At 47.0% G+C, this 14,433-nt stretch overlaps 2 protein-coding genes across 4 annotated transcripts in view; both read left to right on the forward strand.

Annotated features, from left to right (window-relative positions):
* The window catches only part of nup210 (nucleoporin 210), a 34,103-nt gene extending 26,688 nt beyond the window's left edge, over nt 1-7,415 (forward strand). Inside the window, exons 34-40 of the mRNA XM_056593095.1 lie at nt 425-539; nt 778-924; nt 3,363-3,613; nt 4,188-4,407; nt 5,215-5,316; nt 5,870-5,947; nt 6,297-7,415. Coding sequence (XP_056449070.1) covers nt 425-539; nt 778-924; nt 3,363-3,613; nt 4,188-4,407; nt 5,215-5,316; nt 5,870-5,947; nt 6,297-6,400 — 1,017 coding nt within the window. The 3' untranslated portion in view covers nt 6,401-7,415. The remainder of the gene's footprint in view (nt 1-424; nt 540-777; nt 925-3,362; nt 3,614-4,187; nt 4,408-5,214; nt 5,317-5,869; nt 5,948-6,296) is intronic.
* A 3,860-nt stretch (nt 7,416-11,275) lies between these two features.
* The window catches only part of LOC130384775 (IQ motif and SEC7 domain-containing protein 1-like), an 82,198-nt gene continuing 79,040 nt past the window's right edge, over nt 11,276-14,433 (forward strand). For all 3 annotated transcript variants that reach the window (XM_056593107.1, XM_056593117.1, XM_056593142.1), the window contains exon 1: nt 11,276-11,923. In XM_056593107.1, coding sequence (XP_056449082.1) covers nt 11,664-11,923 — 260 coding nt within the window. In that variant the 5' untranslated portion in view covers nt 11,276-11,663. The remainder of the gene's footprint in view (nt 11,924-14,433) is intronic.

Here is a 14,433-nt window from a genome sequence, read left to right on the forward strand (position 1 = left end):
TATTGACGTGAGATAAAATGGACAATGTAAAAGGACTTTTAGTCCGATTTATTGCAGTAGGTCAAGGTGTGTGTGTCTGTGTGTGTACAATAAGCATGTCATTAAGCATGTCACGGCGCACTGATTGCCATTTATTTTTTTCGGTTGGCATAGAACATGGAGACTTGAAATGTCATCCCGGTCATTGATATTCACAGACCACACCAACACAACCAGCATTGATATTCCGTGCGACCATGAGACGTGCATTGGGGCGCCGCGTTTATACCTTATAGGATGACACTGTACAAGAACGGTTCCCATTTACCCTGACCTCTAAAGGCACTGAGGGATGGGAGAAGCCGACGACAACGGCAGACCACTGAAGTGTGTGTGTGTCTCTGTGTGTGTGTGTGTGTGTGTGTGTGTGTGTGTGTGTGTCCAGGTGGTGGTGGAGGCAGCCACAGGGACGGTGGTGATTGCCCAGCCAGGTCCTGTGAGGAGCAACAAGGCCAGCAAAGTGTTGATCGCTACCAGAGAGAAGGGCACCAACCTCATAGGTATACTGACCAACTGACCGGGACCCCTTTCCCCCCCCCCCCCCCCCTCTCCTGATGTTACCACAATCCAACAAACCCCGGTCCTCCTGTGGTCGTACCTACGCCCTACCCCCCATCACCATCTCAAGCATCCATCCATCTCAATTGACTTAATTTATGGTAATCGAATTGACAGGCCAGTGCAGCGTTCATAGCTCTTAGCTGACGACGTGTATCCAACCCCCCCCACCGGCCCCAGGTTCCTGCTCCGCGGCCCAGACGGACGCCATCGTCCAGCTGCACCCGGAGACCTCCGTCAGCTGCCACGTCAGCTTCACCAGCGACGCCGTGGACTTCCCCGCCGAGCGAGTGTTCTCCACGCACACCGCCTTCGACAGCAGCGCCGGTAAGCACACGCGGGGGGCGGGGCCAAGCGAACGCCATGGCGTCGGTCGAACGGGGAGGGAGTGTTTGTGAGTCGGTGTCTTTAATGTCTCAGAACTACAACGCAGAGTTGTTTCCTCTCGCCTTTAAATGATTCAGATTTGAATTGGCTCATGGTAGGTTATGAATTTAATTGTTAAGGGAATTCCAGCACACTTTTTAATTATATGGTCTGATTATCTTAAAAATACCTTTTAAAGGCAACCGATTGTACCAACATGACTTATCCTTGCCTATGCACGCATTGGGGCATATACTGACAGAGGGTGGGTACATGAAACCTGAAACCTACCGCGTCTCATGGTAGTGCCTGGCGTGAGATGGCCGCTGAGAGAATGTAGGGTGATGAAGTGATAACGTAGCTGAACGATTCCCCTCAGAAGGCCTTCCTGGTCGATACAATGATGAAGACCACCAACAACGTTACTTTGTGTAGTGCAGTGAAGTAATTAGAAGATTTCGTAGACAAAGCAGATGCTCGTGCGCAATTTGCTTTCCCCCAGGGCTGCACAAATCGCAAAGGACCAATTGACAAGGAGGAAGTGTTTGGATGGACACTGAAAACAGCCTGGAGATCACTCAACAGAGGATGGGTTGACCCCCATTGATTTACATTTGAACATTTCAGAATCCTTGTTTTGAAGAGGTTTTAAATGATACGGAATAGGAGATCGCAACAGCCCGCCTTTTAAAACGTACATTGGTACGAATAAGGAAATACAATGAAACCTAAACCAAATACTATAAACATTGTTCAGAGCAACACAAAGCTCCGGTAGAGGGGCTCCTCGAACACACTGTATTAAAGTTAATGGGGATCGAAGCACTGATTTCCTGATGCTTCTCACTCCCCGTCTGCCAAGATTGAGTGGAGGTAGATTTTCATTACAGCGAGTACTCCCAGTGTACCACCATCGCGCCCTGGCCAGGTCAGCTGGTCCACCGCCGCAGCCTGCCGCGGCCGCCGCTGTATTAGTTCTCCACCGCTGTACTCACAGCAACATCTCGCATTCGTTCCACATTGTAAACCCTGTGTGTGCCGCGCTAGTCGCCCAATCACTATTAACGGAAGCCCTTCTCAGTTTTTTTTATTGCCGATTTTAATACAATATTTGGTAGAAGTGCCGACTCAGCATGCAGGCAAATTGCTGTTCCTCCTTTTTTGTGGGCGCCCACGGGATGGGGTGCAAGGGGAGTAAATAATGGAGAGATGTTGGTTTCACGCGGGAACATGAGGGGGAATGATTCAAAACATCATTAGTGATCATTGGGTTTTAAACCTTTCCCAAATAGCCGAAGTCTGACCCACGGACGACGTACACGTTTTTTCGCTCCCTCTTTAAATCTAATTCAATCATTACGTGGTCGAGAGAAAATAAAACTATGTTAAGGGTCCCTGTTTAATGGTGATTAACGCCTGCCAAAGACCGGGCGGCCCTCGTAGACCAATCATAAGCCCTGTGACACGGACAGATCACCGCCACAGCATGGCCGTCGTAAAGCTAAGAACCAGGACCGCATAGGCCGTACTCACTGCCAACCCCAAACCTTCCCTCTCTTCCATCCCATGGCTTCAGAAAATGGTGTCATGGTGCTTAGTCCATTACGGCCCCCTCTGCACCTAGCCCGCTCTGAGGACCGCTGCAGTCTTAACCCGGTCTGCCTTTTCATTGGTGTTTACGCCACATGAGGCAACAAAACAACCTTCACCCCCGGGCGCACAATCAATACCTGCGGTGGGCGGTGGCCGTGGAGTGCGTTTAGCACGGGCTATAAAAGGTGATTTAGTGAACTAATGAGCCTGCTTCCAGACCGCGAGCCCCAATGTAAATTGATTCGGGCAAGTTTGATTATGAGCCCGCGCCGTGGCTGGTGTACGGGTCGGCCCGGGAAGCCCCCCCCCTCTGGGCGAAGATCCCGACGTGGGGGGGCGGCTGCTTTGTAACCCAGACACACCATCCCCAAACAAAAGTTTCTTTGTTTGTTGTTAGACCAGTCCTGGCTAACGGCTAACTACTGATACGGTACGGTAATTTTGTGTATGAGCCTTAAAAGATTAAAAAAGTGCTGTAGGTAAGATTTAAGAGCTTTTGTTTGGATGTGATTTGTTAGAAACAGCATAGACATCCGTTGGCTATAAGTGAGTAACATGCGTGCTGGGAATATGTTTGTGGTTGACTGCGCCGGACTCTTTCAGAACATTTTGAATTTGGACCGTTCGCGTTCCAACACACTGGGGTGCATAAGCAGCATTCTCAGTCTAATGTCTCCCACCAGCCGTGGGCTTCTTGCAGTAATAACGGTAGAACTCCTTACCGCTGCTGCACGTGTATTACTTAATCTGTTACTCTTTGCATAAAAGGTGGTCCTGTGTGAACCCCCCCCCCCCCCCCCCCCCAGGTCTGTACTCGTGCACCCTGGAGCCGCAGCCGCTGGGCGAGCAGCAGACGCGCCTGCTGAGCGTGTCCATGACCCAGCTGCTGGTGGCGGCCGGCCTGAGCGGCGCCGTCTCCCCGGGGGCCCAGGGCTCTGCCCGGCTGGCCTTAGAGCCCGGCCTGTACCCGGACCAGACGGAGCTGATGCTGTCCAGCGCACACCCCACCGCCGAGCTCACCGTGTACGGCCCCGCCGCCACCCTGGCCGGCCTGGAGGTCAGACATGGCACACGCACACACAAGCACATACACGCATATAACACACATGCACATAAACACATTAAACATAACACACACATAACACCTAACACACACAGAAAACACACACAGAAAACTCGCATACATATAACACGCACACTCACACACGCACACATTCACCAAACACACGCACAAGTTCACAAAACACACAAATAACGCCTACTAACGCGCACACAAAAAAAACACACGCACACTCACAGATGCATATATGACACACGCATACCCACATGATACACGCATGACACACACAAACGTATGACACAGACTCACACACATGACAAAAAACACACACACACACAAGACACACAACACACTTTTTCTCCCACTCAAACGCATAAATACATCAAATGTATTTCTGAACTCTTCAAACGTTTGAAGCGGTAGTCCCCGTCGGCCCCCTCCACCCGGTCGCCTTCTGTTTAGAACATCATCCCAGAGGACAGCTGGTAGCTGGAACACAACAAGGTGGGGTTGTGTAGCTCATAGGCTTCCCCCAGGGCCTCGTAGGTCACCGTCTCCTCCTCCCCTCCAGGTGTCGTCCTCCTCGGCCAGCGTGGTGGTGCAGGAGAAGGAGACGCACACCGGCGCCTACCCCACCTTCTCCAAGTTCACGGTCACCGCCACAGACTCCCAGGCAGCCTACTACCCCGCCTCGTCCGCCGTCCTCTCCGTCAGCAGCCCCGCCGCCGGCCAGACGCTCCACATCCCCGTCACCCTGACCCTCGGGGACCACCGCGGCTCCGCCATGCAGGGTGAGTCCTGGTCCCCCCCGGACCGCCCGCCCCTGGAGGACGGCGGCTAATGTGTTCTCAGAACATGTTTTGAAGAAAAGTGTTTAAAAAGGCTAAAGAGGATGATGATTATGATGGATGTGGTTTAATGGATGTACTTTGCAAATAGCTCCTTTTACTATACTTTATTATTTTTTTAACTGTCATTTGCCACCGGATGAGTACAGAATCAGGGATGAGGGCAGATTTCTATTATATATTTTAAATGGAAAATAGTATGCATACTCACCATCTGTTATTCCGTCAGTTGATGGAACACGTTTACAGCGCTTCTTAGGCCGTTCATATTCCTCTAAACACCTTATGGACTGTTCAGCGGGCAGCGTACTTCCAAAGAAGTCTTATCTCATTACGACTGAGAACCAAGAAGTCCTTTTGCAGACCAACTTGTCGTCCACTCGATGCGCTTTGGGTTTGATCACTGAACGTTCTGTTAGCTCAGACCAGCGGGGACTCCGCAGAGACAGGAAATCAGATCAAAATGCATCAGGCCCACCTTGCCTCTCTGACTAATAACAATGTTCACAACGCCGTTGTCTGTGGACCACAGATGACGGCGGGGACAAGAAGTGCCCAAGAAAGTACAGGAACTGCCGAAAAAAGTTTAGCCAGGTATGCACTCCTTTGAGACTGGCAGGCCTGAGGAGTGAGGTGCTTCTGTAAACAGTCAACTTAGGGGAGGGCGCGTGCGTGTGTTTGTGTGTATATTCGTGTGCGTGTGTGTGTTAGGCGTTCCTCGTCATCACATGCCCCTTGTCTCGTCCGCAGGCTCGTCCCCTGGCCCCTCCCTGCAGAGCGTCATCGACTCCTACCAGATGTGGTTCTTCACCGTGTTCGCCCTGCTGGCCGCCACCGCCATCATCATCATCGGTGGGTACCCCGCTCTGGAGACAGAGCTGTGGGCTGTGTTAACAGGCGGCTCGTTAGCCCCACAGCCCTTCTGGGATTAACGACGCACATCTTGTCTTGTCGGAAGACGAGGGGCGACGTTCATGGGAGGAATGCTCGCTGCTCTGGGTTTTTAGTCGTGATCGGTATCGTGTTGCTTCTTACGTTTTCTTAGACGCTTTTTGTTTTTTTGGCTTTGGACCCGTCATCCTAATATAGTTATTAACTATATTACTATTAATAACTAAACATATGCATGTTTCTGTTTCTGTTCCTTTTGTGTGGTTAAAGTATATTCAATGACATGGCCGTAGTGGATAAGCTCACCACACCCAAGAAAGACAAAAAACTCATTAGTATTTCAGCAGCAGAAGCAATAAGTAAATTTTATGTCAGAACCATAATACATCGGGCGCCAGGGATCAGCCTGTATGTGATGTATGATTCTCAGGAGGCTGCTGTGAGACCAATAGGCGTCCCACAGCGTGACCATTTGTCTCCCATGCGTCATTCTTCCTCTCCGTCCTCCCCGCAGTGTGCCACGCCGTGTTCTCCCCCCGGGACCAGGGCCACCACGCCGCCGCCTTCGTACAGAGGTCCCCCACCGCTACAGGTAGGACCCCCCCACCGCCGACAGAACCACACCACCCACATGATCTGGTTATTGATTTGACAAGAGTTTGTAAGGGAACTGTACGTTTAAAAAAATAAAAAGACGAATGATAATAAATAAAGGTATTGATGGACTGATTCATATCCAGGTGAAGGTATTTGGACCCATTATTGGAGCCTAGTTGGTACCGTAGTATTTTACAAAGCTGTAGTTCAAGTAGGGCCTGGTTCCCTCTGTTAGATTCTGAGATTTGTACAACTGCAGCTATAAGAGGTTTTCTTCTGTTCGGGCAAAATGATAGCCCCACAGCATACTCCCATCATTTGTATATATTTTCCATCTCCTTCAGGATTCGGCTCCCCAGTGGCGGACCCGTTCAACCACACAATCCCCTTCTCCGACCCGAAGACCAGCCCCAAGTTACGCCTCTTCTCCCCCGACTACCGGTCCTGATGAGCTGGTGTCCCTGTCTGTTTGTCTGTCTGTCCGTCCGTCCGTCCGTCCGTCCAAGAGAAACATACCACTAGTCAATTTACTTTTGAATGTGCCTCATTTTCAAGTTGATGAATGCCGTTGGAAAGGCCAACAAAATCAACTTGACATTCTGACAATTTCGTTAATTTTAACGACGCAATTACATTGTATGGCGGCAGACTGAGTGTGTGTGGCTCACTGGACCTTTTGTAGCTGTGTGTGTGTGTGTGTCATGTTTTTTTTTTATGCAAAGTGCATATTAATATATATATATTTATATGCACTTAATGTCCATGTTTTTGATTGCGTTTGAATTTGATAACTCAATTGAAGAATTTAAATTGAGTGCGCTTTATAATGCTCTGCCTCTGTACTACTCGACATGTAGTAGTGTACAACGTTTGGTTTGAAGTGAAATGTAATCTCAGGATCTGTGATAATTGCGGTTGCATTCATCTGCAAATATAAACTTGAAGATGTTTATTTCACTGTTATAGGAAACTTCGTGCCAGTTGTGTTTCGTTTTACTGACTGAGGGATAAACCCTTTCAATGTGCACATCAAAACCAACTAACGGTTTGGGAGTTTTATTTCTCTGGCAAGCTTTCCGGTCATCAGAATTCAGAATCTAGAAGGACTGATACATTTGTTTGTTTCTTTAGCCAAAGTCATTCAGCTCTACTTTCACTAAACAATGTGAAATCATCAACAAATGTGAAGCATCTTTCAGCTCTTAATTTGCTTTCTGTAATTTCAATTGGTGTTATTTCGATAATTTGTGTAGCAGGCTTCTCGGATCCTAACTTTGCTTTAAAGATTGGTACATGGAAGTTTGATGATTTGCATTTGAAGAACAATTGTATTTATGTTAGTTAGTTTGAAGAGGAGAAGTTGTTCCTGTGAGTAAATAAGATGCTGATATTTTGTTAATTAGGCGTGCCTTACACCAACTGAATTGCATAAAGAGCTTGTTTGTTAATTAAATCGGTCTTATACCACCTTGCTTGTATGTCTTTCTTGAATTTAGGGTCGCATTTAATTAAATCAATGCTTATAAAGTCAGATATTCCAGAGACTTATGTAATTTTATAATTAATATAACATTTATAAACAAATACTTCTAATACTTAACCAATATGAAAGACCAATTCAATAATATTAGATCATTAAGAAGCATCCTTTTAATAACATTTTATATAATCTGATAAATGACATGTAAATTCAGACGTACACTGTCTAAAAGTTTTAAATAATGGTGCAGAGTCATCTATAGTATTAATAGAGAAACAATATAAACGTTTTAAAAGCAGTTAAACTTGCTTCAGTTTAATGTGCACCATTTCTGGATATCAAAACCTAAAATGCTATTTTTATATTTCACAACACTGCTTCACACCCAGCTCGTATGTTTCCCCGATATCTGCCCCTGAAGACCGGTAACACAGCACATCACTCTGGTGCTCAACACACAAACGGTGAGCGCTGTAAGTGGTTGTGATTCACACCGAAACACTCCCTGGGGGGCGCGTCGAAAGGTCTGACAATACTGATCAAATATTTCCTCGTCTGTCTGCCCTGGTACCCTGGACGGCGCTGGTGGCGGTGGAGGCTTTGGCCACTGGGCTCATTTGTATTCGCTGACACTGTGCACGGAGATGGCTGCTACACCACTTTCAGGGAGTGATGTAATGGCAATGCGCAATGAGGGTGATGAATCCCAAACATACAGTCACCCAGCACAGTCATCCTACATTCTCTCATGTTGGAGATGTGTGTGTGTGGGGCGGGGTTGGGGTATAAAGGTCCAAATTTGCACCCCTTGAATGTTGCATTTCATTTGAAAAGCATTGTGGGTAATACACATCCCATACTCAGTGTTTCTAACATGTTTTTCTTTCGAATACCTGAAAAAGAACATTTGTCAGGAAGAAATAACCAGAAGTGGCGGACCACAGGTGGAGGTGACAGCCGTGCAGATTGTTCAGTCGGCCGCTTAATAAAGAAGAATAAAGTGTGTGTTCAGTGTCGTATTGTGTGATAACGGCATACGCCAACCACCTGGAAGAATATCTACTGCTACAGCTGCTTCAGCCCGGGGGGGGGGGGGAATTGCAGTCTGCAATTTGCCTCCACTGTGACTATAGGACACTGGGGCGGATCGACTGGATTCATGTGTTTGGGTGTGACTCACTGGGGGAAAAAGAGAACATCAATGCACAGTATATGTTTGGCTCACCAGTACACTCGTCCGTCTCAAAACAAAAGTGGCGTTTCATTTATTCTTCTGAGTAGGAAAAGCCGGCCTGTAAAACGATGTTGAGGAGAGCCATTGTGTTATACTAGGTAACAGAGAGAAGGTGGAGAGGGAGGTTACTATCTACTATACCCAGCCAGTGGAGACGATCAATGAATGTGGGCGATCAGACCTGACAGGAATAGTAAAGATGCTGTTGTATCAAAGTCGGAACAGGTAACACAAGAGGCATCCTTCCCAGGACATATTAAACAGAGATCTCTAGCTAAATAAGGGAAAAGCTCTGTCTTTTTCCTAAACCGACTGATGTGTATCGAAGTATTGAAAACAAAAGGTTGAATCATGTGCCATCTTAATCGAAGACCTTTTAACTTCTTTTTGATTAGGAATGATAGTTGAAATTGCCGCCTTACACTATCGCTCATCCATGCCGTGGTGTATTTCACTATTAAAAGACAATCCATCCTCCCTTCCTACCATAAAGGTGAATACATTGCCTTTATCGCCTGCCGTCTTCTCTAGGCTTGTCTGCCTGTTCAGCTCCCACAGCCAAACCGTTCTGGGAGCCAGAGGGGCTGTCATAATACTTGGCATTTCAATTCAAACGTCTCCTCCCTAGGGGATATAAAGGACCAAGGGCGCTCCTTCATATCGCCCCACAGCCATAGGAAGGGTTTTGTTCAACTTTGAAACGCTACGGGGTTAGCCTCGCCTAACCCCTCGCGGTCGACCGAGGGACGAGAAGCCATTCATTGATCTTAACGTATCTTTTTGTTGGAAATGCTCGCAAGGACTACTGCAGTGCTCCACGCATTGCCCCATTTCCCCCCTCTCTCCATCAATCGAATAACTCTAACAAGCACACACAGCACTTGTGGAGGCGGGAAGTAATGACAAAAAGCCTTGCCACTTAACAATGGAAGTTAGCGAGAGTCAACAGCCAGCTTGCGGTGTGGCATATGGGATGCAGCAGCAAGACTCCCTAGTCTTCATACTCTCCCAGGCTTTTATCTGGTTAAGGAGGTGCATAGGGCCCCGGCTTCTGTATGGGTGGTAGATGCCCGCCCGCCTGCACGCCCGCCCGCCCGCCCGTCCCTCCGTCTGTCCGTCCGTCTGCCCGCCCGCCCCTCCTTCCCTCCCTCCGTCCGTCCGTCCCTCCCTCCCTCCCTCCCTCCCTCCCTCCCTCCCTCCCTCCCTCCCTCCCTCCCTCCTCCGTCCCTCCCTCCCTCCCTCCCTCCCTCCCTCCCTCCCTCCCTCCCTCCTCCGTCCGTCCGTCCCTCCCTCTCTCCTCCATCCGTCCGTCCGTCCGTCCTTCCCTCCGTCCGTCCGTCCGTCCGTCCGTCCGTCCATCCTTGACTCCCTCCCACCAGGGATCAGGAGGAGGCGACAGGAGTAAACCTGCACTTAAGGCGCTTTCTTTGGTTCAGGTTGCATCCGTAGCACAACTGTAGAATAGAAAGTAGCAAAAATAGGAAATACCTCCCAAAACCTTCCCCACATAAAGCAATGGTGGGACTTGGCAATCCATAGCACACACATGCCTACTCTGTGTTTCTCCTGGACACAAGGCTTTCAGTTTAATCTCCTCACATTCAGTTACTGTTTAATCATTATGGCAGAAAATGTTATCCAAAGGTCAGTGAATTAATACATGTCATTTAGGAGCAGGTAGGGGGTGAGGCATCCTGACCATCCATAACAGTCCATGACTAGGCTACTATACTGTTCTAGTTTTGCTTTTAAAAAGAAGTGCCATGGGAAAGAAGCATCGTCTCTAGAAAGTGATAGTTGAAGTGTGTGTCTGCATCTGATATTTCACAGTGGCTTATCAAGTCTTAGATAACAGCGCCTCTGTCACAGGCAGCAGGATAATGTACACTGTCTCGGTCCTCGACATAAATCCTAGTCATAGCAAGGGGTGTACTTACCCTAGAGGGTTGTTGTTACATTCAATTAAGCTTCAAGAATTCAGTCAGCGTGCTTAATGAGCATTATTGAGCAGCTCATTTGGGGCCATTTTCAATCTAGGGAGAGACGGCAAGAAAAAAAGGGAATTGCTGAATCACATTTGCTCAAGATTTCCCTGACTTTAATCATCCACTATCATAGAAAAGACTGCCGTCACAGTCTCCCTTTTCAAAGCACGACGACTTGTAGACTTACCTGACATACGTAGGCCTCCTGCAGTAGCCTAGTTGTTTATCTTATTCAGGTGTAGTCATATAACATATATTGGATCTACATTTTATTAAAACGTAATGACCCGTTAGTAGTTCATATGCTGGCTCCTCTGAGAACATACGAGAGACAGATTAGAAAATCTTTATCGAAAGAAATAATAATAATAATAATAATAAAAATAATAATTATAATAATTATAATTATAATAATTAAAAAAAATCTGTCTTGTGTGTTGACTAATTCCAGAAACAATGTTATAGAAATGCCGAGGAGTACAATACAGATTTATACATATTTTTTCTTATTGCATCGCGCATTGCAGATTCAATAACCATGCAGCAGCGTGCAATGCTCCATCGAACTTGAAGACCACGCCCCTAAGACCTGCAAGCCAACCAGCAGCCTCTGTTTACCAAAAGTCACGCGAACAGCGTGGCGTTCAAGATAAGAAATATACTTCTGCAACGAACAACGCTCGGACTTTACAAGACCTTCGATTCCTTAGGAATAAAGTGATATATAGTCATATTTTTCGTACTTAGTTGACATGCTCCGTTGTGTGTGTCTATCATGCTGTTCATTTCACTTAATATGAATGTAGTGCTATTATAGTTCTGTTCTCTTAGCTTAGTGTAAATGCGGTTACGCTGAAAGCCGGGTCAGTGTTCCCCATCCGTCAAACGAACACTGTGGAAAACAATGGCGAGGCGTAAAGGACGTGTCCTCTCGATGTTTTGCTCCTAGACTAATCTGGCGGCACGGCTTCTGTGATTCTACAGGGGTTTCCTACACGCTACTTATCAAACCATGGATTGCCCGACGGAAAACCCCAACAGGGCTGCGGAATATCTGAAGGAGCTGGATAACATCATTGAGACCCAACAGGAGTTACTGGAGCGACAGAGGCATCGGATTGAGCAGCTGGAGCAGCAAGTGTCCGACTTGTGTACGGAGAACGCCTGTCTCAAGGACCAGTACAAGCGGCATCTGGCAACTTGCAGGCTGCTGCAAAGCTCCAGTAGCCTGGTCACTCTGGGATCCATCGACGAGCATGTCAACCAGGAAAAGTAAGAGATTGCGTTGTCCATATGACAGTTATTTTTGGTAATTGGAAATTATGGTAGGTTTCAAAATAAATACATTTCAATACCACCAAGCTATTGGCAAGAAATATGCATATTTGGCCCATTGAGAACAAACGGATCGGTTACTGTGTCTGCCTACCGAGAGTTACAATAAATCAGGTAGACTTGCATTTGCATATCAATTTTGACACACTTTTAGTAAGTGTGCCTTCGCGTAATATGGTTAGCTAATGAAGCAGATACAAGTGTGCTTTGCAACAAATTATTTAATGATCATCATGGAAGATATGCTGTAGTGTACACACACACACACACACACACACACACACACACACACACACACACACACACACACACACACACACACACACACACAGTGAGCTTTAGCATTTGGCAGAACTTGGGGGAATGTCATTGGTGTGCAATATTTTCTAAGTAAACTTGTGTTTAGTCTTCAGTCTGGCTCTGTTCAGACACTGGTTGTAGTCCCAGGTACGATCGATCAGGATCAGGGCAGAGTGGGGTAAACACCCTTTCCTCCTACCCAGAGATAAGGGTTGGGATAAACACAGTGCATGGATTACCCTTCCTCACCCCAGCAGCTGTGTTCAAAGACCCCAGTCTTCTTACCCCCTACGCAGACGCTTGGCCTCTTGCAGGTGTCCGTGCGAGAGCCCCTGTCCGTGCTTGACCTTTCCCCCCCAAGGGCCATGTTAGTGTCATGCATATCACTGGCAGCAAATCAAAGTGGATGACTCATGGACAGTGTGTCAGTACACTTTGAGAGGGGACCAGACTGAGATTAGTGTGCACTTTAACTCTGACCTTTTTAGTGGCAGCTTGTGTACATCTCACCTTGGTGCTGTGGTAAAGTCTACGATGTGATGGTCTGGGAAACTGAGCCTCTGTCATCCGCTGCTTCCGTAAGCCCCCTCTTCCACCCCCTCCCCCCCCGCCCCGCCCTTCATGGTCACACTGTCTGCACATTTCCCCCTCTTTTATAGGTCTGTCGCACTGTGAAGAGGATACCAAGCTGTCTATGAATTTATTTTTATGAACTTGATGAAATGTGACGGTCTTTATTAATCCAAGCTCAGTTTTATCGAGGCTCCCAGAGTCCCAAAAGTCACGTTAACATGTGAAATGATTTAAAGCGATGCTACAGTCTTTATTTTACAATTCCGGAGGCTTGTAAAATAAATTCATGTAGGCGGTATTATTACCGGGCGAATCGTTACTGGCCACCTATTCGATTATCGTGACTCAAAGACCTAAAGTTAGTGGGACAACAGCACTGTTGTTCCACCTGTGTGTTTTTTTTTTTTTTCACAAGACACGATTTGTTTGCATAAGTGACATAATCGCTGCGGCTTGATTGAAGCACAAGGCCGGACAGCGTGTTTGTTCTCTGTTCAAGGCCAACGGCAGCAGAAACGCATCAAACCAATCCACGCACCATCCTGTTGTCTGAGCAGCTAAAACGCATCATGGAAACGTACAGAAGGCCTTCAGCGTTCTCCTAAACGGATCGGGTAAACGACAGCAAGGCAGTCAAACAAAACGGATCGTCCCTGCGTATACGCCATGCTGTCCTTGTGCATGAAAAGTTACCTAACAAGGATATTTTAAGAAAGCGGACACCTGGTACATCACAGAAATGTGTTCTGCTGACTAAAGCTACAGTATGTATTCGTGAATAGCCTAGTTTTCTTTGTTGTTGGCAGAAACGTAGATGGCTCAGAAACGTATGGTCTGCCTGTCGTTTGCTAGAAGGGAAATACGTGACACCCAGGAGAAAACATTTAGTATGAGATGCTTTATAAGAATCTGCCAAAATTAGTTCTATTATAAAAATGAGATTTTCAGGTTTATTTATTTTGGCAGCAGGTCAATTTGATTATATTTTTCGACAGAGAGTATTTACCTGGTAGCAAGACAACCCAGTTCAATTCAAATGGAATGTATGGCAGATAAGGACTCTGAGGCCAATCAGTGCTGCTTGATGATGTCTGGCAGATTAGTCAAAACGTTATCGATTCTTCTTTTGGCATGCTTCTGGACACTGACTGCATTACATGGAGACCTGTGATCTTGAGTTGTTTTACAAAATACTATGCCCCTTGAAAAATGAACACAAAGACGAAGAAAGTGAGAGTAATCTCTGATAATACAGCTTGCATTGCCCTGTCAACCTTCAGCCCACACCTCTATGGAGAGGGCTTGTGGGTAACGTAGTCAGGCAGGTTTTCAAACAACATGACTGCAAGTATTTCTGAACATTACGCACTGATAAAGTGGATCCATAAGCTTTTTCTATGCTTGGATGCAGCACTCCCACAGGAACTAGTTAGGCAGAATGCAGATGGACGTATGAGCAGGGTCCAGACGGCCCACTGGACCTGACTGAAATCTGCTGATGCTGACACAGGTGTGCATTTGAAGTCGTTCTTAAGTTTTGCTTCCAAGGTGCTTTGTTTAAGGATTACGCAAGC

This window comes from Gadus chalcogrammus, chromosome 1 (genome assembly GCF_026213295.1).
Source record: "Gadus chalcogrammus isolate NIFS_2021 chromosome 1, NIFS_Gcha_1.0, whole genome shotgun sequence".
Classification (NCBI taxonomy): Eukaryota; Metazoa; Chordata; class Actinopteri; order Gadiformes; family Gadidae; genus Gadus; species Gadus chalcogrammus.